Source organism: Barbus barbus, assembly GCF_936440315.1.
Source record: "Barbus barbus genome assembly, chromosome: 30".
NCBI classification, from domain to species: domain Eukaryota; kingdom Metazoa; phylum Chordata; class Actinopteri; order Cypriniformes; family Cyprinidae; genus Barbus; species Barbus barbus.
In genome coordinates, this window is record NC_136758.1 from 14,866,968 (window position 1) to 14,894,697 (window position 27,730).

A 27,730-nucleotide genomic window follows, 5' to 3' on the forward strand; every position below is an offset into this window, starting at 1 on the left:
GAGTCTACTGGCTGCGTAGCTATGAAATATAACCGCAATCATAAAGTATTAATGAACTGAGTCTCCAAATTATTCATGCCAACATAGAGAGGAAGTTTATCTTTTCTGTCTCTACAGACACATGAATGAGGAAGATAGTCAATGTGGTAGACGTGTCCTGTATTAATGGAAATGTTAGCTAATGTGGTGTTGTGCCTATTAGACTGAGCAATAGTGTGAACACATTTGTGATGATGCCAATGGATCAAGTGTCTTAAATGTTATACTCCAGAAATTGTCATCATTGTTACATGTGAATGTGTTTTTATTATCAGAGGTTGTTTTAAACCTGTAAAGTGTGAATATATTGAATTATACATGCATTGTTATTATTTCACATAGATATATATTAGCAAAAATTAAACAGCACTATCCTAAAAAAACACACATTTTAAGTATTGTAAGTATTATTTATTGTTGCAATAATTTTTTTTTATAAAACAGCTCATTCTAAGATTATGGTGACTCGTACACAATCGTTGTTATAGAGAGTTGTGAAATGTAAAAGAAAGTTGTTTGTAATGTTGATGTTACCATGCTTATTAAAAAAATATCAAAGATTCTGAGACGCTGCTTTGTTTGGTTACTTTATTGTGCCACCTGAAATGTACAGAGCGCTGAGTACCCATCTGTAGTGCATGTACCATTTTCTTTCTTACATATTTCATGTAGCATAAACTTTCCTCTTGTAGCCATGTCATGATCTGTGCAGCAAGTAAGCCGGTCTTGTTAGATAAAACACAAATAAAGACTCTTGTCTGGAGATAAAATGATACAGTAACCAGAGTGAAAACACAAATCAGGTTATGACTGTATTTCTGAAAGCAAGCATAAAGAATCATACTCTTGTCAAATAAATATTCCCCAACACTGAAACATATCAGAGAGCAAATAAATGGCATAAGTAGCTGATTAAAGTACAATGTTCAATTAAATATATGTAAAAATATTTTATTTTAGCTTGCTCACAACAGATATGTATAGTAGATTTGGAATCAGAATACATCAGATATGTATAGTAGATTTAGAAGTATTTTATAGATTTATGAGCAACATCATTTTGAGAAAGGAAACCGATTTTCCAGGGGTTAATTATTTGTATTTTATTTTTCTAGCTCCATGCGGTTGTCAAATGCACCTTCTGCTATTCATTTTCAAGTTTTAGGCTATGTAGCCTACTGTCAGCACTAGCACTGATTGCATAGCATTAATGAGATCTCATCATTTCCTTTATTTAAAGTAAAAGTACTTTGTTAAAGGCTTTCATGTAGTTACAATTACAATAATAATCTCACTTAGCAACATATAAGTACATTAATAGCCTATATTGGATAGCTAGATGTATACTGTAGATTTTCTCTGGCAGGATACACAAAGTGGAATTGCTGGAAAGAAAGTGACCATGCTCATCAGTTGACGATGCAAAATTATCTTCATGTCAAATATAAATAATTCTTTACAATATATTCTTAATAGAAATGAAAATGCAAATGATAAAATTATACTTTATGATGATATTATTCACATTGTAATTTAGACATTAGAAGTTTGTATTGTAGCATTTTAAATACAGAGCTAATCTGTTAGTACAATTTCTATTTGTTCTATTTTTAATTGTATATCACCTTTAAATCTGGCCACTGTCTGTAAAACATACCTCATACCTTCTTTTCTTTTCTTTTTTCTTTTCTCTCATCTTGACAAGTGTCTTATCCTGTCAGTAAAAACTGAACCAGCTTCACTTAAATCAGTTGCATAATGTGATAATCCAACTAACTCTCATATCAGAAAGAGAGAAAAAAAAGCTAAGTCTGTTTTGATTTCTTACAGCAGTATCTATCCAAATTAGCAAAAGGCACTGAATAAATCCCAAAAATGGATAGAGCTAGTAAAAATCCCCTGCGGATGCATGCTGAAAGTTCAGAGAGCACAAATCGTCTGAAAGTGTCGAAGGCTTCTGATTCTTGCAGCCTTCCCGGCAGCAGTGGAGTCTATTAACCTGCACTTCAAACCTGATCATTAGCTGACGTTCAGTCCTTTCATTATAAAGGGATGAATGTAAAGACAGACAATAAAGTGCATCACAGTGTTTTGAAGGTACCGGTAGTGGCCAGTAGCATCAGCATGCTAATCTACTTTTTAAAACTTCATTTACAGGAGAATAGCAAACCATTTAAGCAATAATCCACCCAAAATCTGAAGTTTTCTTTCTTTCATGGAACACAAAAGTAGCAGTGTCCAAACTGATCTTTTCAATACAATGAAAGCAAATGCAAATGCAAGAAAAAATTATTAATAGTAACAAATTTAATTGTATTGCTCTGAATATAAAGTTTTGAATCCGCTTTCACTGTATGGAAGAGAGCAGCAAAGACATTCTGATAAACTTTTTGTTTGCCGATCCACAAAAGAAAGTCCTATGAGTTTTAAATGACATGAGGGTGAGTAAATTCTTTATTCAAATTTTCTTCACGTTCTCATTTTAGGGTGGACTATAGTATCTAATGGGCAAAAAAAAAAAATTTTTACATGCAGGTGTACAAAGCTAAAGTGTGATAATCTACTCACTCTTTATTATTTTTCTCCCAGGAATCAAAAGTAAATGTATCTGATTTTTAAGCCTGGAAAAAGCAGCAAAGAGAGGATTAGGTCCATAATGTGGAAGCGTCATCTGTCTGACAAAAGCTAAATAAATTCTTTTAGCTGGTTAACAGACACGTGAAATTGACATGGCATTTGTATTGTGCATTTTCCCTTTAAATCTGTCCACAGTGAGTTTTTTTTAGCTGCCAGCTGCCGTCCTGCCTAACCTTCACTTGTACGTTCTGAAACACTTCACTTTGGAAATCATCCATTCATCTACTTTCTTCTCCCTGTCATTGATTATTGTTTTTGGTACGTCCTCTGCGTATGACAAATCTGGGTAAACCATCACTCACATGCTGTGTCAGGAGCCTTGCGATGGCGTGGAGATGTGGACACTTTAGTTGGCGAGGGTGAGGCGGTGCTGGACGAGTCGCTGCCCCCTCCATCAGATCCTACGGGTGGGGGGCTTAGTTGTGGAACCGGAGGGGCCTTTTTCCTGCTTAGAAAATTAGCTTCAAATGCTCCCCTCCTCCTGCCTCCATCTGGTCTAGAGTCTGCAGCCCCTTCCTCCATCAAATGGGCCCTTCGGCGCTGGTCTCCAGGGCTGTCTGGGGGTTTGCGTGCGGCTGCAGACTGGGTTTCGAATGATCTGGATCCCCAGAGATCCATGGTAGAGTTCCTTTTGTCGGGGTCCTCAGTGTCGTTCTCTCCTGCTGATTGATGCATCTCGTCCTCTATGGATCCACACTGTCCGTGGTTCTCCAGCAGGGCCTTGGTCAGGTTTAAGCTGTGGAAGTCTCTGTAGCTGTGGAAGCTCTCTGTGCGTCGCGCGCGGGCCAGCAAGGGGCTTTCTCGGTACGGCCGCAAGGCTCCATAGGTGGCCGTCTCAGGGATGGGCTCCTGAGTCTGCAGCTGAAGGCTGGAAAAATGACAAAATAAAATTTTGTTGCAATATGATTACAAATTTAAGCTTAAAATTCATTAAGAACATTAAAGGAATAGTTTACCCAAAGAATTACAATTTTGACATTACGTGTTTACAATAATAGTTATAAATTGATATTTTTGCAGCTTTTCATAGTGACCAAGGCCAAAAAAACCATAAAAGTTGCTCATGCGTCGTGTGCTGTACAATCTTAGTCATTTGAAAGCGTTCTCTGAGGAACGGACTGAAATATACGATGTTATTCATTGATAATGTTTTGTGATTGCCATAATCATTTGTAATTTTTTTGAAATATGTGCCTTCAAAGATGTGAAAAACAATAAAAATTTTTGGTCTCTTCTCATAAAGAAGACTTGGAATATAGCATCTGTCATGTTCCATGCTCCACTATGGAGTACATTTATATTTTTGGCTAAAAAATGGAAATTCTGTCATTAATTATTCACCCTCATTTTGTTCCAAACCCGTAAGACCTTGATGAAATCCAAGAGCTTTCTGATTCTGCATAGACAGCAATGCAGCTACCACGTTCAAGGCCCAGAAAGGTAGTAATGATGATATCTTTAAAATAGTTCATGTGACATCAGTGGTTCAACCGTGAATTTTTGAAGCTACAAGAATACATTATGTGCACAAAAAAAATACTTTATTCAACAATTACTTCTATTCCGTGTCAGATTTCGACGAAATTTGGTACATGACAGTACCAAAACGCATGCGTGTACATTCCTCTGCTTGCCGCATACGTCATGGTAATGCCCATGAACGCACGTCAAAGTCTGACACGGAAGAGAAGAAATTGTTGAATAAAGTCATTATTTTTGTTTTCTTTGAGCACAAAAAGTATTCTCGTAACTTCATAAAATTACGGTTGAAGCAATGATGTCACATGGACTGTTTTAACAATGTCATTACTACCTTTCTGTGCCTTGAACGTGGTAGTTCCTTTGCTGTCTATGCAGGGTCAGAAAGCTCTTGGATTTCATCAAAAAATCTTCATTTGTTTTCCGAAGATGAACGAAGGTCTTATGGATTAGGAACGACATGAGGGTGAGTAATTAATGACAGAATTTTCATTTTTGGGTGAACTATCCCTTTGAGGTCCGTTCATATCAATATAAAACGTGTACTTTTTTTATAGCAAAGCTATTCATACGTGCTGAATTTTATCATTGTTTGATTTTGAATACCAGAATGACAGCAATTAGAAGTTCATCTAGCGTCCAAATCACTGCACTACAACAACTTGGCATACGAAAGAGTTTTTTCCATTGAGTTTTGTTTAAAAATACAGACTTGTGAATAAGCCTTTGGACTGCAGTACCTGGAGCAGGACTCTCGCAGCCGGCTGTGCTGCAGCACGGAGGGGGCGGGGCTGATGTTGGGCGTGGCACAGCGAGATGTGCTCAAATCACATTGGTCAAGCAGCTTCAGCAGCTCGTCCTCAGTTGGACCTCCCACCTCTGCAGACAGGTAACATCATTTTGCAACTTTTTCAAACAGAAAATTTATTTTCCTTATTTTGTCCACAGTAATAATCAGACCTGGTTCCCGCTTGGCTTTGTCGTCACTCTTGTTGACCGTGTCCATGGCGGTGCTGAGGTCCCACATCTGAATGCTCCCGTTTGCATGGCCAGTGAAGAGGTAACGGCGGGGTCTGGAGCCCATGCGGCTCGAGCCTTCACACTCTCGCACTGTAAAACACGTGATGGTGGTGCCATCTACAGCCTGCACCTCACAGATCCTTAAATACAGGTATAAAAAAAAAAAAAGTTAAATATCTTCTTTTATGTTCCACAAAACAAAGTCAGACAGGTTTGGAATGACACAAGTGTAAATAATGAATTTTTTGTGCATTACCTCTTTAAGTCACCAAGGTTTTTTAATAGTACTCTAAATACCCATGAATAGCAACACTAAATCATGAGATATTCATTTAGAATATTATGCAGCATGCACCTCATTTAAGACTTAAACAAAATGTACCTTTTTCCTGTAGAGGAGAGACGAACAAAGAGTTTGTTGGTAATAGGAATGACTTTCTGAATGAACACCTGTTGGTCGTCTCTCTCTCCAAATGGACCTGAATGGAAACAGCAGATGAAGTGATTTTTTACTGGTTTGCTTACAACAGCAGTTCAGCTCACAGGATAATGGAGGACAATAACAGCTTTTCAGTTCTAACTGTACCGATATAGTGGAAAGCTACAAGCAAGTCTCTCACCGATGTCATTGCCGGAGGAATAGCTGCTGTGGCTCTCTGTCTCCTCCAGTGAGATGATCTTAAAGGAGGCCAGCGGAGTAGATCCTGGCTGAGTGGAGATCATCCCTCTGAAGCGCGTCACCGTCCATGTGCGTACATGATTATTGTCAGCACACACTTCAACACAAAAACAGGTCGAAATTACAGACCACCACAATTTTGCGTTATATCATCCTATATCTGCGTAGCTTTTACCTGAAACTAAGTGCTTTTCAGAGAGCATAATCTTAGTGACAGGGCTGCGGTGGACAGTGAAGGTCTGGAAGAGCTGTGGACCAGATCCAACGGTCTCTGGATGCTGCACGATGACACGCACGGCCCCTGAGCTGGTTCCATAAGCAATCTCAATCCAGTTCCCACTCACACCTGCAAACACAGTGAGATCAGTGACTGATCAGACTCACCACTTCATTGTTCCTAGTTAGACTAATTAACCATCATTGGACGTACTGGTTTTAGGTGTCAGGTAGACACTGAGGGCTGTGATGGCATCGTTCGATGGGTCGTGGTACAGCTCTGTCACCAACAAGTCATTGTCCTTCATTCTCAGCGGAAACTTCTGCATGTCTGAGAGTGAAGAGAATATGGTTAGGTCATTTCTTTATCATCTTCTCTTTTAACCTATTACGTGTACATATTAAAGGTATTTCAAATGTTATAGTGGGTTTAATGCATTTAAAAATGGGTTTAATGCATTTAAAATGTACGTTTAAATATAAAAACTATGAACATACACAGTACTGTTCAAAATATTTTATGTTTTTGAATGGAGTAAAAACAGTAATATTGTTAGTAATAATAATTAAATTTCTATTTTAATATATTTTAAAACATAATGTATTCCTGTGATGGGAAAGCTGAATTTTTTTAGCACTCATTACTTTAATGTCACATGATGCTTCAGAAATCATTCTAATATGCTGATTTGGTGCTCAAGAAACATTTTTTGTCAATATCATTTATTATTATTACATTTATGATTACTATTACATGCCATTATTATTACACAACATTTACATTTATTAACATTTATTATTAACTGTTGAAAACAGTTGTGCTGCTTAATATTTTTATGGAAAATAATGATACATTGTTTTATGATTCTTTGATTAATAGAAAGTAAAAAAAAACAGCTTTCATTTGAAATATAAATATTTGTAACACTCTAAACGTCCTTTCTGTGTAGTTTTGATCATTTTAATGCATGAATTTGAATGGTAGTGTATACAGTATATTAATTAAAATTATACCTAAAAACCCTACCTTTCATTACATTTAAATCTTACAAAACATTAGGATTTAAACTTCAAACACATGTGGTTCACAGCACTGCATTAGGATGATGAATTGCCTATGACTTTTAACCTATTTACTAAGTAAAATTAATTACATTGATGCCTTTATGCCATTGTAATTGCATTTTCAACACTGACTCTGGTACTGCCGGTTGCACATCTCATTAATGACTCACGTCATATAAAAATCAATTCAATGCAATCCAGGAGAAGATAAGCAGCTTACCAATATAGTAAATTGAGCCGTTGTTACAGCCCAGCAAGAGGAAGGAGCCAGCAGTGTCGCAGCTCGTGATGGGCACCACATCCTGCACCTGTACCAGTGATGTATTGCAATGAAGTCATCAAATATGAACCCTGATAATATGTTTGAATGTAGTATAAAATTGAAATTGCTTTACCTGCCAGTGCTGGGTGACAGCGTTCCACACTCCTACCTTCCCCGTGTGACTGGTGGCGACCAGCTGACTCCCAATGAAGAACAGAGAGTCAACTGGTACTCCAAGACTGAACACACCTTCACAAAGACAGAGAAATATCATCTTTAAATCAAGTCATACGAGTGACTGCGCATTTCATTCTTGTTCTGTTCTTCTACCTATTTCGCTTCCGCTCCCTCCATCCTGGATACTCCACAATATAATGCTGCTCTCTGATGATGCTGCCACCATCTTGTCTTTATCTCCATGTGGGCCACCTACAACTTTTGCATTGAGGGCCACCCGCTCAATAGCCCAGTCCAGGTAAGGGCTGGAAAACACCTGCTGCCAGCCGGATGATTCCTTTATCCTAAAGAAAAATACAAGTCTGGTGAGTATAATCCGTATTATTTTAAATTTCAAAGTCATGTGGTCTGTAGCTTTACCTGTAGCAAATGACAAAATGTGCATAAGCAGCTACAATCCAGTTATGATGGCCAGCGACAATCAGCACCTTCCTAGGGTCCACTGGTGATCCTATTGTAATATTAAAAAAATTCCAAAACAATACCTCAGTATGTTAATGCATGAGTAGGCTGAAATTTTGACGGTAGCCATTGACTTTTGGAAAAATATACTATGGAAGTCAATGGTTACGGTCAACTGTTTGGTTACCCACATTCTTTAAAATAGATTTTTTGTGTGTTCAAAAGAAGAAAGAAACTCATATATGGGTTTGGAACAACTTGAGGATGAGTAAACAGATTTTCAATGACAGAATTTTTGGGTGAACATTTTTGGGTGAACTATCCCTTTAAAAATCTAAACTAACAGACACTTGTCTGCTTGGTTAAAAAAAAGCATGATTCATCAAATAAAGCAATTAGCATAAAAACATTCAGTTCAGTGGACCCTGTAATAATTGTAGTAGAATTTTAATTAATATATTATTAAGTTTATGCAAAAACAAAAAACATAGTAATGATATGATAATACAACAGCAAGCTCATTTTGGGGTGGTTTTTTTTTTCTTCATTTTATTTGGTTTTATTTTTTATCTACTGGCTGTTGCCTATTAATAGTGGCTATTGTCACTTTCTTTTTGTACCATTACAACAAATCCTATGCAACCACATATTTAATTTTTTCCCTGTTCTGTCCATTTTTATACAATTATTATCCAAATTCTCTGTGATGTTGGCTCAGTACATTTTGCCCTGTGATATATAAATGCACCAAAATGCAATAAAATGGTTAAAAGGAAGGCCTGTCCATTAACTTGTTTTCTCCATCTCTCTTTCATCATTCTTCTCACATGACTTCGCTTGGCACAGAGGATATAAAAGGCCTGCTTGTAAGAGGAATACTTTGTCTTCATGGCACCCCCACCCCCTCCCCTCCGCATGCCCATACTAGAAAAGAGTACATGCTGTTCTCCGGTCTGCATTGAGACAGCTACAGCCAGCTCAGTTCTAATGTTCTCTGTACTCTCTACTGCTACATCTAATACAGCTTTCAAAATTCACAATACATTTATGAAAGTATTACATAATATGGTTTATTAACACTGTTAACACATATTCATAGTCAGTGGCGATTTAAAAAAAAACTTCTTTAAGTATGTTTATATACATACATACATATAAATATATCTTTTTTCGCACAGCATCTTTAAACATCTCAGTTTCAGTGTAACCACAGTGGTCACTTCACGGATTTTACTCACCCAGTCTTTGAGGTCCATCTGCCCCAGATGGTCCAGGGAGAGAAGACTGAGGGCACGAACGAGGGTAACCCCCCTCTGCACCACTGGGGCCTGAGCGTTCCTCTGGACCTGCAACAGCTGCACCCTGCCCTCCGGCACTGCTCCGCGCTGGGAGAGCTGAAGGACAAAAATACCAGCCTCATCATGACGTGTTATATTTGGCACAGAGGATGAAACGGTGACTGTTTTTTCCCTATCTTCCACAGATCTACTCTCAACCTACCTGGGGGAGGGAGGTAGCCATGAAACAACACACTTCCACATGACGATCGCTCCAGTTCTTCACAAAGCAGTAAGCGTTGGACTAACCATATCAGTGACAAATAGAAATGCAAGGTAAGAATTATACATGCATAAATTAGGTGCTGCACCTAATTCAGTCACATTTCTTTTTCTATTACATACCTAAGGGTGTAATACCATAGAACTCGGCTTCATGTCGCAGGATACTTATGTTAACCCCCCTATTAGAGAAAGCATGAATATTACACACATTAAACTATATATTTGTGGGATATGTAATGGATAACAAATAGGCATATGTTATGTCTCACCTCAAGTCCAATTCTTTAGTTCGAAGAAAGTTTAAAATGGGTGCAAATGCTGTTGGGTCTCTGTCAATAAATATCTTGTAGAAAAAAAAGGAAAGATCTGGATACATTTCTATTTTGTTTGCTTCTGAAAAACTTTTCAATTATTATTTTTAACAAAGAACCCACAAAATATGGTTATTCAGCATTCATTAAGGTTTTTTTTGGGGGGGGGGGGGGGGTTCATTTATAAACACAATTACAGGTAAAACTACTTTTCAGGACTTCTACTCACAGCTCCAGTTTCATCCCGTAGTGTTGATATTCTTCCACTAAGTAAACTGGGCACAAAACACATGGACAGAGAAGCAAATATGCACACAAAGAGGATCATTCTGGAAGATCTATAAAGCGTGTCAAGTCACATTATTCCTTTAATGTTTCAGACTGATGTATGTAGCATACTGCAACTTTCAGAACTCAAAAAAGAGCATTAAAACAACATGCTATGGTGCTGCTTCAGACATCTTATCTTACCTTGAGAAGAAAGAGTCAGGAATCCATGTCAGAGTCTGCCTTGATGTGCTAAATCTGAAAATATGTAGATAAGATTTATGATACAACCACTTCTCATTTCTCTTTATCTCAGTGAGCTAGAATGATCTAAAATCCAGTTTATAGTTATTGTTACAGTAAGAAGCGTTCACGTATTATAGTATTATGTTATAGTAACTTAAGTAACCGTGATATTTTGTTACATTTGTTTATACATTTCTATTTAATTATGATGGTAGTTTAGGGGGTTTTGGATGTGGAAGCTGGGGATGAAATAAGGAACTGAATAGACTTAGTCCCATTAACGCAATAATAGTTATGGTTAGGTTCAAGATGTGTAGCCTGAGCTCAAAATGTTGTGCTTTATAGTTTAGGACATGGTTAGCGGACACATTGTGTGTACCGCTGCATCAAGTAGCCTTTCATGACGTCAGCATACCTCGTTCCTCCGACATTCAGCTGGATGATGTCACCCATTCCAGATGTTGAACTGTTCCCAATTGCAGCCATCCTCTAATTCCGTACAGTTTGATTATCCAGTTTGTGCATCGATCAAGCTAGAGTCCTCAAGATTCTCTTTAATCTTCCTCACGACCCAGCGAACCCATAAACTATGCGTCACGAGAAGGACGTATGAGATGGAGCTGTTCGTACACAGTGTTCTCCATATTCAGAGCTTTAATAAACAACTCAAAACATGGCCTTCAACTATCAAAGGCCTTTTTCTGCAGCCTATGGGACTTGAGAACGCTGCGTTCAGTGTTGTGGACGCCATAGAGCGATGCTAGAACGTTGTGGACTCATCAGAGCGTCAGCCAATCGAACGGCGTCATTCCTGACACAGGACGCAGACCCCGCCCAGTGTTTCGGGAGTGTGTCTTCTTGAGGAGAAAGCTGGACTTCTCACATCTACGGTCTTAAAGGTGCACGCAATATTTTTTTTTCCTACTTACTAAGATTTTACAAATAAAGAAATTAACAGCACTTAAAATATAATTATAAAAAGACATGTACATTAAAATACATTAGTATGAGATGAAGGAGCTTTTAATATATAGGGAGCGGGTCACCAGTTGTTAGTACCACGATCTTTCCATGCAGCTGTCATGCAATTGACCACTAATAATAATTACCATAGTTAAATGTGTCCTCAAAGCGAGGTGACAGTCCATGTAAAATAAAATAGATTTTATTAGGTTTCCGGGAGTCTTCATCTCATGTAAGTGAACATGAAAGCATGTTTCAAGTAGCCTATTTTTAATTTCTTTATGGGTTAAAACGACTTTTTTTTTTCAAATTGCTGTAAGTAATTGGAATTGACAGTACAAATTATATATAGTGTGCACCACACACCTAGCCTACTATTTATTACCAATATCAACTGCAAAAATCATGTGTATTACAACCTACAAAACAAGTATGCAACTACTATAAACTGCTTATATTTACTTTCTATAGTGAAATAATAGACAGAAATTTGCACACACACCCAGGCACAAGTATTGACTGAAACATTTATTGCAGAAAATGGTGTTATTCAGGATTAAGGCATATGTCTTTCCTCATTTTCTTCAGAATTTCTCACCCAGTTGTAGTAACACTGCAGTGACAGCACAGTTACATTTTTTTTTCTATCTGACCTTGTTCAAGCAAGCAGACAAAAACACAAGGTATCGTGTTTGTAGGGAATTATGAAAGGAAATTATTCCTTTGTTATTTCACAGGTTTCACTAAACCGTAAATGGCATGTATTAATTCCTCAACCAAATATCATTATGGATTTTACTACTTCCTTTGAATGTTGTACACTTTATCCATATCTGTATCTCTGTCACAGTTATTTGATTGGCTTATGAAGTCATAAGAATAAACAGCATGATCATCACAGAAACTTTAAAGCCTGCTAAAGTTTCATGAAGTGGTTGGACATTTCAGTCAGGTTATGAAGGTGATGTGAAAGGTGAAGAGCATGTATATGGTACAAGTGACTTATCAGGGCTGATGCAAATTAGAGTCTGGCCAAGAATCGCCATAAAATTCAAATTTGGAAGTATCTTAATTCATTTTAGTGCACTAGTACACACAAATAACCATGCAACATTTTTCTGGGAAGCAAGCTGGAGTATAAATAGAAGGAACAAATCCTCAGAATGGAATGCTTTACACTTTCGTGAACACAATTTATAATTATAAATAATTTTGTAGTAAACAAAACTTGTTAATGTACAAATTAAAGATTATGGTCATATTAAAAGTAAAACTTATTTAATACTGAATACTTACACAAATGTAACAAAAACTTAATGCAAAACACTTGACGTGGTTAAGCCACTGGAGTCTGGTCATATCCAAAATATTACCTTACTGCATATAACAAGAATAGGAAATGTCAAGTGCATGGAGTGTCACTAAGCCACAGTACTATTCTTCAGTTTAAATATAATATAAATGTGTGTTGGTAAGCTGCACTCATTTGAAATTAGCATAGTCTGAGTAGATGTCAACAAAATCTTGCACAACTCTGTAGCAGAAGTCATATTGTTCCTGAAAAGACAAATGGAAATACATTATATCATAATTCACAGTCATATGCCAAAACATCTACTCATTCTCTACTATTTTATTATTATTGCTATTTTTCATATTGTCAAATAACAGTGAAGCCATCAGATCTATGTGAACTGTGCACAGTGTTTTGTAATCTTACCACAGTTTGGACCATATGTGGCCTCTGAGTGCGTAAACTCTTCACTGTCTGGAATACGTCCAGTAAACCCTCGGCTTTGACCCGCTCTAAGATGTTGCTGAGGGCAATGAAGGTTCCGGTCCGACCAGCACCAGCACTGATGTCACAAAAAAAAAAAAAAAAAAAATCCAAAACATACTTTTATGATAGGTTTTAAAGACATTATGCTGATATGTACAATAGGAACACAAAAAATGCTGTTGTACAATAGGAAATAATGAATATGAAACAATATGATATGTGTATGTGTGTGTGTGTGTGTGTGTGTGTGTGTGTTTGTTTTGCTATACTTGTGAGGACCAGATGTCCCCACAGGCCACAAGGATAGTAAAGCCTGAGATTTTTGACTTTGTGAGGACATTTGGCCGGTCCTCACAAGGGAAATAAATTATTAAAAATACTAAATTAAGTTTATCTTAAAATATAAAAATGCAAAACGTCTCCTGTGAGGGCTAGGTTTAGGGGTAGGGTTGGTGTAGGGCATTAGAAAATATTGTTAGGTCAGTATAAAAACAATAGAAGTCTATGAAATTCCTCACAAGTATAGTAAAACAAACATGTGGGTGTGTGTGTGTGTGTGTGTGTGTGTGTGTGTGTGTGAAATGAGTAAGTGAGGGAGCGATTGAGAGTGTATGTGTACCTGCAATGCACCACAATAGGGTTGTTTCCAGATTGTTGCTGTTGTTTCTGCACTGCAGCAATAATGTCAATCATTCCCTTTCCGTCTGATGGGATTCCAATCTCTGGCCAACCATGGAAGTGGAACTGTCTGACTAGACGGGTCTGCTTTTCCTGCAAACAGCTCAATTTAGCCTCAATTTGTGTAAAATAAAGGAAGCTCCTAAGTGAAGCGTGTGTTGGAGCATAAAACGGTCAAATTCACTACACATTTAACTCACTGATGCATATGACAGCAGCATGTCTCGAATGCTGAAAGTCTCGCAAAGCGTGTCTCTCTTCAGCTCCAGGACATAATCTCCAAATGAAACGCTGCCCTCTGCTGGCCAGTAACGCACGCACTTCTCCTGGGGTGAGAGTTGTTGAAAGGAAGTGAATGTGTGAATACTTTGAACATGGAATTGTGGAAGAGTAATTGCACATTTCTTTATGTCAATTAATTAATATATAAATATTAAAAATATAAATATAAACCGTTAAACTGTACCTGTTCTCTCTCTTTCATCTCAGTCAGCATGACAATAGAGTGGCACTTCCACTCCCATACCATGCGCCAGAAGTCCTGCACAGTGTGAGCCAAAGGTGCCTGAGTTGCTATAAAGTAATCCTTCTGCCTATAACCCTGCAAAGGTAAACCATAGAGTTATGAGAACTCATTATGAGAACTCATTACTGTTATGAGAACTAAATGATTTTAATGATTATATGAATATATACTTACATCTATGAAAGATGCATTAATGTAGTCTGTGAATTCTTGCCCTCTTTTCATTGATAATATTACCCTGTTGAAGTCATCTAGTAATAAGACAGGATATTGATTACATTAAGAAAGAAAGAATGAAAAAAGAAAGTACTGAAATAATAAATCTGTATCTATAAATATATATCCCTCTTCTCACATGGGATGATCTGCAGTACTCGGTTCTTTCTCATGTTGGCAGGCAGATTTCCAGTTCTCATGTTCTCCTTCATTATGCGGACATTAGTCAATTTCTAAAGAGAAAAGTTACAATTATATTTGTCATTGTATGTTTATAGTAAATCATGAGATCATTCCATACTCTTGCTTAGCAAATCCTGTAATGTGTGTAATGTGGTTCTTACTCTGAATTCTTCCTCCAGACCCACTCGGTCCATTTGTGTGTGCGTGTTGTGAAGTTTGTGGAGGTGGCCTTCCAAAGAAGCAATGTCTAACTCTGTGTCACCATACAGGTAATGCTCTAGAAGTGCCTGGTAAATGAATGAATACTGCATCTGTGGGCAAGAGAGGAAGTCAGTGGCCAGTCACTGCTGAAATGAGTCAAACACAGAAGAGGGACCACGGAAATTCCTTTACGTCTGTTTGAATGAGCTGACAGCGCTGCTTTCTTATCCTGGACACAAAGCTGAATACGTCCACCCTCGCTTCAGCATGCATCATATCCATCATCGCGTCAATCACAATGAATGTCCCAGTCCTGCCAACCCCAGCACTACAAGGGGAGAAAATGAGTCGTGAGATGTGAAGTAGTGCATGAAATGAGGGATAATGAGATAAAAATTGCTGGGTCTTTCCATTTGATTTACTACTTTGGGCAAGATAATTATCTCAGTTCAACTGAACATGGGATCAATTTTATATTAACATTCATAATGATGTGAATATTGCAGGTTTTTACCATACAGCATACAGCCATTTCACTGCAATAAGGAACTTTTCGCACTTTAACAAGTGGGAAAGTCTGTGGTTCTGGCTGAAGTGTTAACAATCCCACATGAGGGGGGCGTTTAACAGCTGAGCCTCAAGACATCTGCGTTGGTGGTTGTTTCTGCATACTTTGCATTTAAGACTGTTTGTTATAGTTGAAATGTTCATGGATTCAAATGTTTTACCCAATAAATAGCACTTAACTCACTAGTATGCTCAAGTGCATCCCTATAGATCTAACAGACTGTATTTTGTAACACATTTCTATTATATACTATACATTCAATTTCATAGGGGCCATTCACACAGAACACGTTTTTGCTTTGAAACAAGTGAGATGCAGGCAGTGCAATGGGGAAAACAAAAGGTCTCAAGACCTTTTCTTTTAAAAGTTGTGTTGCATTTTTAGAAAACTGTGTCATGCGAGGGATGTTGCAAAAGACACAAAAGAGTCAAACGCGTTCATCTAGCGTATTTACTGTATATAGAAAAACAATGGAAAAGTAGTACTGTGGAATGGAAATAAGCATTCTCTGTGAATGACCCCTTAGTCTATAGGTGAATATATTTTAAGAATAGCCCGCAGTCTTACCTACAGTGCACTATGATTGGTCCAGCATGGGCAGGGGTGACAGTCTTGACTTTCTTGAGAAACTTAAGCATGCCAATAGGGGAAAGGGGTACGCCAAAATCAGGCCAGCTGGTGAAATGCAGCTGAGTGACCAATCTTGGAGGTCTGCAGCCATCGGCAGCATGCTGAAAAATAACACCAGCTTGCATAAGTCAAAAAAACATATACATTTAAATTATACAAGCAAATACTGCCTGGCTGATTCCACAAGGGTGTAAAAAAATCTTGGTTACTAAATTACAGGCCTGTCAAGAGAATTAGTGTATTAGAATTTCAGTATATTATACAGAGCATTTGATTACTGATGATGTAATGTTTCTAAAGGAAATGACCACTCACGTGCTGCACACAGAACTTCCTGATTGTGTAGTCCACCAACACTGTGACATCTTCCATTGCCACCCTCACACAGCCATAGATCCAGCAGCCCTGCTCAGGCCAGTATTGATAGCACTTTTCCTGCATTGCACACACAGACATCACACATATTTAACCAAATACTTGATTACTGCTATTTATTAGTACTGTTTTGAATTTCTTTCTTTTTACTATTTAACTATGTATATGTTAAACTTTTACAAACTTGTGATGTCTCCTCTTACCTCTTTTCTCTCTCTTGTGTTGGTCAACATGACTATAGTGGCAGATTTCTGCTCCCAAACCATCCTCCAGAAATCTCCCACTGTCTCTGGTTTTGGGCCTGAAAATAAGACAAAAATATTTCAAATCAAAACATAGATGGATTAAAGTTCATTTGAGTTAGAATAGTTACCTTTGATTGATTGAATTACCTTCTTAATGTTTATTACAAATGGGAAGAAGGGAAATATTTGCGCATACCTTGAGCTGCAATAAATTTGTTTTTTTCTCTGTAGCCCTATAGGAAAGATCAATGAATCAATCCAGAGACTCAGAAAAGTACATTCATGTGCAATGTCAAGATATAAGGCATTATAGGCATTAAAGTCTTATAACAATATACTGTATTAGATCACAGTAAATTACAGGGATAGTTCACCCAAAAATTGAAATTTTGTAATTAATTACTAACCCTCATGTCATTCCAAACCATGACCTTTGTTCATCTTCAGAACACAAATTAAGGTATTTTTAATGAAATCCAAGATCTTTCTGACCCAGCATAGACAGCAATGTAACTACCACGTTCTAGACCCAGAAAGGTAGCAAGGACATCATTAAAATATTCCATGTGACATCAGTGGTTCAGCCGTACTTTTATGAAGCTACGAGAATACTTTTTGTGTGCAAAGAAAACAAAAATAAAAGAAAATAGTCACATGGACTATTTTAACAATGCCCTTTCCGGGCCTTAAGTGTGGCAGTTGCATTACTGTCGATTGAGGGTCAAAAAGCTCTCAGATTTAATCAAAAATACCTTAATTTGTGTTCTGAAGATGAATGAAGGTCTTACAGGTTTGGGAGTAAGGTTGAGGTTGAGTAAGTAATAACAGAATTTCCATTTTTGTGTGAACTGTCCCTTTAATTTCTACTTTTTTCTTTCCAAAAGCATGGAGAAAGTACTCACGTCTATATAAGAGGCATTTATGTAATCAGAGCCCATATATCCATCTATGTGTGAAAGCAGCACTCTTGAGTGGTCATCTGAGAAGGAAATGAAGATATATGTTTTATTAAAATCTAGGGACCAACTTTCTCCATTCAAATCCTAACAATCACGATTACAAAATTATAGTAAACCTAAATGACACAAAACAAGCTCTTCCACAGTGTTTGGAAAGTTTGCAAGTGTGAGGAACACTTACAGGGCAGAATATTGGGATATCTGTTCTTTTCTCTGTTCTCCTCTCTGCTCGCCTCTTCAAAGGTACCACAGCCAAAACCGCAAGGCAAAGACTTTAAAAGAGAAGCAGCAGAAGAAAGAAACATTATGTGAGTATAAGAAAACAAAATGGAGTTAGTGTGCATGTGGAGAATGATCAAGTTTGTGTGTGTCTAAGCTCTTACGTTAAATTCCTCTCGGAACAGTTTGCCATCATCTGCCATGCGTAGGCGAAACTCTTCCTCCAGGGAGTCCAGAGGCATGGGGAAATAACGCTTTGATGGAGAGGGTGATCTGGGGAGGAGCACCACCGTTTGTTCTGACAGAGAGAGAAGAAGAAAAACATACAGGCTGAAAGAGAGACATTCTCTTCCTGTTACTGTTTTATATCTCTCAAGCAGATGTCAAGTTCTAAAAGCTTTGTTCTTAAAATAAAGGCTTGATACAAATAGACCAAATGGCAACAAACAATCTGACAAATCAAAGCTTACCTTGATCTTCCAAAAAGCCATTTGGCAACTTTTTGTCAACCGAGGCGGCAAGATCCTTCCTTTGCTCTCTAAACCTGAGAGATTTTGAAGTAAGACATTTACAGAGAGATAAAACAAAACAAAAAGTAAAAAATGACAAAGTTTTCCATACACACCAAAATCTAAAGTTCTTTCTCATGGGAGATTGTTTAGTTGTCTGATTCCTCAGAGCAGCTGAGAGAGAATGGCTCGCTGACACACCATCACAACTGCTTTCACATTTCACTACAAATGCAGCTGCTGCTGGAGCGGCTCGGCAGGGTCATAAACAGACACACGTGCGCACGCACACACACACACACACACACACACACCACACACACACACACACACACACTCTCTCTCTTAAAGGTGAAGTATGCTATTTTATTATGTTAAAATTATTTATTCTCTCTCAGCTGAAAAGGCAGCAACAACTATAACTAAGCCTTTTGAAAAAGTATAAACAATGTGCCTCTATGGCTCTATCTATCATTGCTCTGTTTGTTTAATCACAGCCAATGGTGTGAGTTTGGAGTGAGGCAATCTATTGGACCGACCAATGGCGGGCAGGGGGAGTGTCAGGAAACCTATATGAAGACCTGTGGCCTGTTACATAAAAATGTAGATTGGTCTAATTTGAATTAAAAACATTACACCTCATTACACCTCGGTAACTGCTAGTTGGTCTTAACATAAAGGCTGAGATTATGTAACTGGCATTTAACATTGCAACATACAGTTACATCTGAAGGCCCAGAAATGACACACTTTATCTTTAACAAATAATGTAATATAATATAAACTAATAATGTATCATAAATTACATGTTTGAGTATTTTATATCTTGGAAATGATACAAGATAAAGGCTAATATGTAATGTCCATTTATGTTCTTGGCAAAAAGAATGTAACTAAATATTTAAGACTGAGGGTATTAAGGTATGTGCGCTATATTTGCAAATATTTTTGTAATGTTGGATATAAAATGTGTTAGAAAGATGAGAACACTTCACAGGACTAGTAGGCTACTGTTCAAAAGTGTGGGGCTGGTAATCATTTTTGAAATGATTGTTTTTGAAAGAAGTCCTTTATGCTCACAAAGGCTGCATGTGTTTAATCAAAAATACAGGAAAAGCAGTAATATTGTGAAATATTATTACAGTTTAAAATATCTTTTATTTTATTTTATTATATTTTAAAATGTAATTCATTCCTGTAATGGCAAAGTTGAGTTTTCATCTATTACTCCAGACTTCAGTGTCAAATGATTCTTTAGAAAGCAACATAATACGCTGATTGCCTGCTTAAGAAACATTTCTTATTGGTGTTCTGCTTAATATTCTTGTGGTCTATATTACAGGATAGGTTTGGAACTATGCAGCGCTAAGGTCATTTGCACTTCACATACAACTGTAGAAGAACACTAGAGGGGAACGACTGATAGTTCTGCAGGTAGGAACTGTGAGGGGTAAGAGTTTTTGTAGGTACTTCAAACTACACGTGGAGGAGCTACAGAGAAAATGAATCTATTAGCGCTATCATTTCATTTGAAACTGCTGAGTTGATGTTATGATAATAATGGAAGCTTTGGATATGAATGAGCAATTTTCATGTAGAGAAAATAGGAAGTTGATGCCTACCAACAGATATTTGTACAGGCCTAGCTGGTCTGAGAGGTTTAATAAAGGAATGGAAGTACAGCAGTTGGCAACACTGTAGGCCAGACTTATAAAAGCCTAGAGCTGAGTACAGTGGGGGTCAAAAGAATGGCTGTTCACTCATATATATTTCATTGTATCTCTGAATATAATGTATAATGTGTTATTTAGGCTAAAATGTTTTTGGGATATGTGTGTTTTCTTACCTCAGAATGTAGGCGACGAGTAGAAGAAAGATGACAAGCAGGAGAGAGGTGACGAGGCCTGAGGCTAAGACATGTGAGCCCTGAGGCGCTGGAGACTCTGAACAAAGAAAAAGACAATGGAAGTGAGTCAAGTAAGATTCTCCAAAGGCTTTTCAGCAGGTCCAGATGGAATTTATTCAAGAATGAAAATGCATGGAATTCTGCGGAATGGATTTAAACGGGATAAAACTGGATACAACTTTACTCAATTTAGATGAAAGCATTTTTCTATATTAAAATGTGAAACGTTCCAATTCCAGACATTCCAGTTCTATGGAAATTCAAGTTCTGTACAGATTACGTGTCTGCCTGTTTCTAAATCATTTTTAAATGAAAAACAGATATCTGAATATGATATACCTGTGGTCAGGTTTCCATGAGAGGAACTGTTTGAAATGAGGGCTGCTGAAACTAGAAACAGGACCATCATGGCTGCAAATAAGAAGAGGAAACAACAAACAACTATTTGAGTGTCCTGGTAATAGATTAAATAACTGACAACTAACTTTATTTGAAAATCTGCATTTTCCTTATGATTAAAGGGATAGTTCACCCAAAAATGGAAATTTTGTCATTAATTACTCACCTTTATGTCCATCCAAACCCGTAAGACCTTCATTCATCTTCGGAACACAAATTAAGATATTTTTGATGAAATGAAAGCGCTTTCTGACCCTGCATATGCAGCAATGCAACTGCAATGTTCCCAGACCAAGAAACATAGTAAGGACATCGCTAAAATAGTCCACGTGACATCAGTGGTTCAACTGTAATTTACGAAGCTGCGAGAATACTTTTTGTGCGCAGAGAAAACAAAAATAACGACTTTATTCAACAATTAATCTCCTCCAAATGATGACTTCTGCCATTATTGAGAGTAATGTGCACGTAAACAATGCATGCGCGTGATGCTGCTGACGTAAACACGCATGCGCTGTGCCTTGTTTACATGCAGAGGAATGCAAGCACATGCGTCGTGGAACTCTCCATAATGGTGCCCTAGGGTGACATGAAGGAGAAGAATTGTTGAATATAGTTATTTTTGTTTTCTTTGTGCACAAAAAGTATTTTCGTAGCTTTGTAAAATTACGGTTGAACCACTGATGTCACATGAACTGTTTTACCGAAGTCCTTGCTACGTTTCTGGGTCTGGGAACATTTCAGTTACTCTGAAAGATCATCAAAAATATCTTAATTTGTGTTCCGAAGAAGAAGGAAGGTTTGGAACGACATAAGTGTGAGTAAATAAAGACAGAATTTTCATTTTTGGGTGAACTATCGCTTTAAGAGTCTATAATTCAGTACTAATCAGAACAAATGGTTTTTCTGACAAAATTCTGCAGATACACTCAAATGTGCAAAGGCTTCACAAGAAATTCAGTTAACCTATATTAAAACCATCAATCTTTTTTATCATGCCATTCAGTAAGAATCTTCCCTCTACATGAGCAAATCTAAAATTAAATTCCAATTAATGGTCCAGAGAGTTATGGCCTCTGGAGATACGGTACCATCTACCGCATACAACCAGCAGCAACTGAGAAAAGTAGGACAAGACTTCTTACTTCAGATATCATCGCACTTTTATATCTAAAAAGGTATTGTGTGTAAATTCAGCCCAACAATGATCATTTCTATGTGACATTCAGTATATAATAAATTTAAGATTAAATACAGTGGGGTGCAAAAGACAATGTGATTTGAGGGTATGTAAAATATAAATGAAAATAATAATGTTGAAAGAATAAGAAGTATTTCAGATTCTACTTTATTTCTAATCAAATTTGTGACATTGATCATGTGAAATTTGTATAAAGGGTCAGCTATTCAAGTGTATTTTCACTTAAGGTCACTTAAATATTTTGATCCCTCTATATTTTTAAATGCCTTCCCAAATGAATAAGACATTTTTTTTAAATGCCTGAAATTAATAATTGAAATATGCATTTAGAAATGAATGTGGTTTGGTTTATAAGTGAGTGGTAATAAGACAACTGCATTTATAGGTGTCCAGCAAATCAGTATATGATTGATCCCCTGTAACTTTTTTCAATGCCACCGAAGAGAGATTTCACATATTAATCCTTTCAAAAGCTGGAACAGAAAATCTACCTGCCACCAAACCTTTATGAACTCTGTCTATAGAGATTAGAAAAGAAAGCATGAAGGATTAATGCAGCTTTACAGACAAGCATACTCACAAATGTGAAATTTGTCTCACTCCAAGGCAACTTCTCAGTCCATAGCTTTCAAAAGAGGAGACATTAATTATTATGATACTTTTCCAGAAGCTCTCCAGGAGTCATGATATCTGTGAAGGCACTTCTGTCCTTCAATAATATATGAATGCAGTTTTTTTCATTGTCCTCTCCAGATGGGCTATCCTTAGATAGCCACTGCCTGCAAAGAACAAGGAATAAGGATACATTAGGAGAAGGAATTGTCTTTTTCTTTTTTTTTCTTTTTTACTCATAAAATGTGTAGGAGAGGCAGTGGCAGAGGGGGTTGTGGAAAGAGAGAAAAGCAAAAAGATCCACTTTAAATCTCTCCTTTAAAATTGTGCCAGTTGCTTTCTCACCCAGAAACCCACTCCTCTTGGAAAACTGTCAATCTGTAGTCAAGCATGCATGGCTAACCTTATCCATACACCCTGTAATGTAGATTGTTATAGTCTGATACCTGTACTGCTTGTTAACAAGTGATGCTGTAATTCAGCATTGTCTCTACAACAGCAAATAATAAGCATTTCATATCATACCACAGTAACCTAATTTATATTTTATTATTTTTTTATTCTGAGATTAAGAAATAAAGCATTTTGAAAGAATGCAAAAGCGTCCCACCCATAAAATTTTTAGCAACAACCCTGGTCATGATATGTGTAAAACTGGGTCAGTCACTTTTGGTCATCTCAGAGCCTTGCGATCACATTAACGCAAATCAAATCAAGAACATTGTCAATCAAAACCAAGTGACGGTTACTCAGGCTCTACAGCACTGAAAGCCAACATTATTTTTACATGCAGGAAAGGGAAAGGGGAAAGGGAAGTGGTGTGTGGCCAAGTATGGTGACCCATACTTGGAATTTGTGCTCTGCATTTAACCCATCCAAGTGTACACACAGTAGTGAACATACACCAGGAGCAGTGGGCAGCCAATGCTGCGGCACCTGGAGAGCAGTTAGGGGTTCAGTGCATTGCTCAAGGGTCTCACCTCAGTCGTGGTATTGAGGGTGGAGAGAGTGTTGGTTATTCACTCCCCCCACCTACAATCCCTGCCGGACCCGAGACTCGGACCCACAACCTTTGGGTTACAAGTCCTGGATATCCATAAATTTTAATTTAACTAAGTAGAATATGTGCATATCATGCAACCATTCTTTATTTTTTCATGGTCTTCCTGTGAGCTGGCTGTGGATTGCACTGCTCAGTCAACACAGAGGCTTCCATAACTGGAAGTCCGGAACCCGTTGTTAATGTATGAGTCGATGGCCTTCGTGACAAATTCTCTTGAAAAAATCATGCAGACAACACCAAATGAAACAGACCCCCGAAAGACGAAACAACATACTGACACAAGGATCAAGCAGTAAAACCTGATCTGACTGTCAATACATACTGTGACCTTGAGAAATGCATGTTGCTGCGCTCTGCAGATCTTTCATATGGAAATTGAATGCATATTGTTGGTGCTTAATAGTCTGAATAAAGAACAATGTGAGAGAGCACCACTGATTAATTAAGACAGGAGGAAGTGCCTGTAATATTTATATAATCCAGCCTCTGCTTTTCTTAGTTAGCATTATGTATGTATTTTACATAAATCTCAGACACACATTTTCCAACTCATTCGCATAGGAAAACAAAACACACTTTTCTGTCTCTAAGAGATGCAAAAAGCTCCTCATCATCCACTAACCAGAACCTTTGAGTACAAAACAGGAAGAGATTTTAGCTTTCAAACCCAATAGACTTCCTGTGTTAATGGGGGGCTTTAGATCTATAGCCAGGATGTTGCCTCCCATTACTCCCTTTAACTGACTGTTGCTTATAGTCCATTAAGTCTTTTTAGAAGTTCTGAAAATCAAAGTGTTCATTTTCATTCATGGCATTAATTGATAAATTCTCTGAGCAAAAATTAGTGTAGACATTAGCGTAGGTCCAAGTCATCAAACACAGGAAACAGATTGGATGGAGGTGTTAGCTGCGCATGGAGAGATGCTGACCAGCACACAGAAGGCTGACTCTGCACTATAACTGACCTCTATGCAAAAACGTGACTACCAGCATTTATTTTCAAGATGCATTTAATGCAGAACAAATGCTAATGCTGATGCATAGTAAAAAGCCTCTTCCATAAGCTATGAGAGCTTCTACTTCTGTGAATTTCGTTTGTGCATTACCAGTCTATGACTTATAGTCTATAAATTATCTATCTAAAATTCACTTAACCTTGACAAATGTGGTTTACCACATCAGTAATGGATAACTCCTAAACCGATATAGACCGAAAAATCCATAATCTTGGCTGAATCTCTAGAAGCAAAATGATCTGTAACAACTTCACATTACTCACATGCAATCGAATGTCCTATAATAAGATTAAATCGATGAGAGACCTGAAACATAATCCCTTTAGGAAAAGGTCAGAGGCATTTGTTTCTTGTGAAATATCTGCTACCTGAGTTCACATTATGGAACAAGAACAGATAATAAATCAGATTCCAGTAAGTCCTTTTAAATCTGCATTTAATTTATACTGACCTCTTGGCCTTGTCAGATACGAGGGTCTTAAAACCGAAGTGTTTACCAACATTTTAAACTTTCAGATAAGAGTGCTATACACAAGTAATTATGAAATTAATCTCCATTTAAGCGCATGCCGCTTTAATCCTGCCGGCTGTGCTCTCTCTCTCTCTCTCTACCAGAAACAAGGTCACATCTCACCATTGTTATAAATATTATGTAAACTTCAGGAAAATGCATCTATGAGATATGTTAATATTATTAAAATCCATTTTCCTAAACATTTATTCATCGCAATAATAGGATTCAAATACACAGGATGCTTTCTATGGAATGCTTTTGAGATTTAAAACAGCTTTGCTTTAATCTCTGAGAGATAAAAAGGCTAAAAGCTGGAAAATATTCAAATGCAAGAGAGGGATGGAAAGATTTGTGACTTAAGATGTTTGCAAAAATGGTTATCAATGAATAATCCGGACTTTGGAAAACTATTATTGTAGTGGATGTGTGGTTTAATATAGCCTGTAGATCACAGTCGTTCTCAGCTGGTGGGTAGTGACCCGAAAATGGACTGCAGGTCTATTTTAATAGAGTCTTGAGTGCAAAATAAGGAGGACTGTTGTTTAAATCAAAGGCTATTATTTTAAAACTATTGCAATTTTTGAAATGCTGAGAAAACTATTTCTGCTATTTTTTTCTATTTGTTTTTGTTGAGCTTGTGATGCTTGTAGCAGTGTTATTACATTTTTTTTTTTTATTATGAAGATACTTTTGTGTGCTTTAGTATGTGTAGTATGGTGGATCACCACATGATAACAGTAAATCTGGGTCCTGGAGCAAAAGTACAGTATAAAAGACAAAGTACATTATAAAAAGTCTATTTCTGCTTGACCTTAGCCTTAATAATTATTTTTGATGATGTATCTTAATGTAATCTGGTTGATTCTGTTGTTTTCACATCTAAACATCTTTTACAGTGGCTCTAAAGTATTTGTAGCAAGAATGGAGATGAGTATACCAATGGCATCACTCTCTGCCTCACCCTCAGGGCAAAATCTATCGGCCTCTTTTTCCAAACGTCACATCCACACAAACAGACTCATGAAAACTGCCTTATACAACTTTTTATGTTCCATTAATAAATGCATAAAGGAATAACTCAAGTGACGAAAAGGTCAGTCAACTCTTTTCATCTATATGTCATTAGTGTAAACACAGGATGCTGATCCAATAATGCAATAAATAACACTAGTATTCTCCCTCCCTGCTTAACCCTTAAAAGTGCAGGAACATAAAATAATTAGGCTACATTTAAAAATAAAAACATGCAATTAGTTTTCTGATATTTTCCAGCATAACAGGACTTACGTGTTGTTCTTCGAAATGTTTTTATTTTCAATTTTATAATATGAAAATAGCATGTACAGATATCGACATTTTGCCATGTTACTTTCAGATCAATGTTGTAAATTTAACATTTTTTATTCCATATTTCAGTCACGTGGCCTGAGAATTTGCAAAAACCTCCTTTCAACATTTTAATTAATTTTTTTACGTATCCCATAGTATACAGAAACCATTTAAGGGTTAATACCTGTGTACGAGCTACAACATTTTTGAGCACCTTAGGCGTGTGCAACATTTTTGGGCAACATAGGTGCGGTACGAGAAAGCTGAAACATACTGCTGCACGGAAAATGCTGTATAGACAGGCAGCTCAATAGATTTTGAAACACAACCCACTGACTCGTGTACAAATCGTGCAATTATTAAACCTACAGTAAATGCACGCAGAGTAAACACCGAAACAAAAACGTAAAAGGGTTAACGAAATCTCGTGTTTACACGTTAATTCGAGTAAACGACAAAATGGGCGATGCTGAGAGAATGAATTATCACGAACGTGACTGAGAGCGTTGTAAAAACATATTTCATTTTACCGGAGAAAAACTACGCAAATGATAAATGGACTCTATTTGGCAAAGTAACAATTGCAGTATTACCAGTGTGATGTCCCAGTCCATGTAGAGCGTCGGTAAAATCCAGCGTTGGGTGCTGATGGTTGTTGAGGATGCTGTGCAGATAGTGTCTGTGGTCCCTCCTCTCTCCTCTCGTCTAAGAGCGAGCGCCGGGGCCGTGTGATGATGATGCGCCGTCGGTGCGTCACTCTCATTTATGGTGGAAAAATGTTCCTCAGTCGCTCATCGGTCATCTACATGTACAAATACTCTAGATATGGAACACTGGGAATAATGTGATTATTTTAGGTGCTGGCCAGCACCCAAAAAACGTTAATAATAATTGAAAAAAAAGCATGAATGCAGTTTAGATTTGTAAAATTTAAGTTGTGTACAATTTAGAAAATATCTTGTTCAGGAAGGACAATAGACTTATAACTAATTAATAATTGTCTGCAGTTGGACATACCTCTAGTGTCCAGCTGCAGAACTGCAGCGCCATACATGACAGCAGTTTCAGGCCAGCAATCTCAGACCTGAAGTTAGGGTGGAGATTATATTTTAGTAATTGAAGTTAGTTCTTCTGAACCACAGCACCATATCGGCCAACAGTGCCAGGCCAGCAATCTCTGACTGTTTAACCAATCCAGATCTCAGCCAAATGTTTT

The 27,730-nt window shown here is 37.3% G+C and overlaps 2 protein-coding genes across 3 annotated transcripts; both read right to left on the reverse strand.

Moving 5' to 3' along the window:
* Positions 1 to 445: 445 nt before the first annotated feature.
* LOC306849975 (BTB/POZ domain-containing protein KCTD3-like) lies at positions 446 to 11,238 on the reverse strand. The gene is made up of 18 exons (XM_079385373.1): positions 10,838 to 11,238; positions 10,381 to 10,434; positions 10,139 to 10,184; positions 9,868 to 9,941; positions 9,719 to 9,777; positions 9,537 to 9,617; positions 9,275 to 9,430; positions 7,995 to 8,085; positions 7,728 to 7,918; positions 7,531 to 7,646; positions 7,356 to 7,443; positions 6,285 to 6,401; positions 6,030 to 6,200; positions 5,796 to 5,951; positions 5,558 to 5,654; positions 5,116 to 5,315; positions 4,896 to 5,034; positions 446 to 3,544 (listed from the first exon to the last, which is right to left on the reverse strand). Exons 1-18 carry the CDS (start codon positions 10,906 to 10,908, stop codon positions 2,971 to 2,973), a joined length of 2,481 nt encoding a protein of 826 aa, XP_079241499.1. The 5' UTR covers positions 10,909 to 11,238; the 3' UTR covers positions 446 to 2,970.
* Positions 11,239 to 11,893: 655 nt separating this feature from the next.
* Positions 11,894 to 27,227, reverse strand: LOC306850123 (receptor-type tyrosine-protein phosphatase epsilon-like). 2 transcript variants are annotated; one of them, XM_079385573.1, is made up of 21 exons: positions 27,108 to 27,227; positions 22,561 to 22,759; positions 20,720 to 20,791; positions 20,321 to 20,417; positions 18,436 to 18,509; positions 18,130 to 18,263; positions 17,928 to 18,018; positions 17,690 to 17,766; positions 16,984 to 17,020; positions 16,746 to 16,843; positions 16,483 to 16,602; positions 16,105 to 16,268; positions 15,162 to 15,297; positions 14,930 to 15,079; positions 14,725 to 14,818; positions 14,544 to 14,620; positions 14,310 to 14,444; positions 14,044 to 14,169; positions 13,785 to 13,936; positions 13,106 to 13,241; positions 11,894 to 12,942 (listed from the first exon to the last, which is right to left on the reverse strand). In XM_079385573.1, exons 3-21 carry the CDS (start codon positions 20,787 to 20,789, stop codon positions 12,868 to 12,870), a joined length of 2,043 nt encoding a protein of 680 aa, XP_079241699.1. In that variant the 5' UTR covers positions 20,790 to 20,791; positions 22,561 to 22,759; positions 27,108 to 27,227; the 3' UTR covers positions 11,894 to 12,867. The 2 variants fall into 2 exon arrangements, with proteins under 2 accessions (XP_079241699.1, XP_079241700.1); XM_079385574.1 differs by lacking the exons at positions 20,321 to 20,417; positions 20,720 to 20,791; positions 22,561 to 22,759; positions 27,108 to 27,227 and adding an exon at positions 18,591 to 18,703.
* Positions 27,228 to 27,730: the final 503 nt, after the last annotated feature.

What these genes read in the sequence shown, in the direction of transcription:
- LOC306849975 (XM_079385373.1), bottom strand. Translation starts at nt 10,908, where the DNA reads ATGGCTGCAATTGGGAACAGTTCAACATCTGGAATGGGTGACATCATC. An exon ending in ACTAAAGAATTGGACTTGAG is followed by an intron (nt 9,778 to 9,867) that starts GTGAGACATAAC and finishes TTTCTCTAATAG; the next exon opens with GGGGGTTAACATAAGTATCC. An exon ending in AGATGGACCTCAAAGACTGG is followed by an intron (nt 8,086 to 9,274) that starts GTGAGTAAAATC and finishes ATATTACAATAG; the next exon opens with GATCACCAGTGGACCCTAGG.
- LOC306850123 (XM_079385573.1), bottom strand. Translation starts at nt 20,789, where the DNA reads ATGATGGTCCTGTTTCTAGTTTCAGCAGCCCTCATTTCAAACAGTTCC. An exon ending in AGTACTGCAGATCATCCCAT is followed by an intron (nt 14,621 to 14,724) that starts GTGAGAAGAGGG and finishes TCTTATTACTAG; the next exon opens with ATGACTTCAACAGGGTAATA. An exon ending in TGCTGCTGTCATATGCATCA is followed by an intron (nt 13,937 to 14,043) that starts GTGAGTTAAATG and finishes AGCTGTTTGCAG; the next exon opens with GAAAAGCAGACCCGTCTAGT.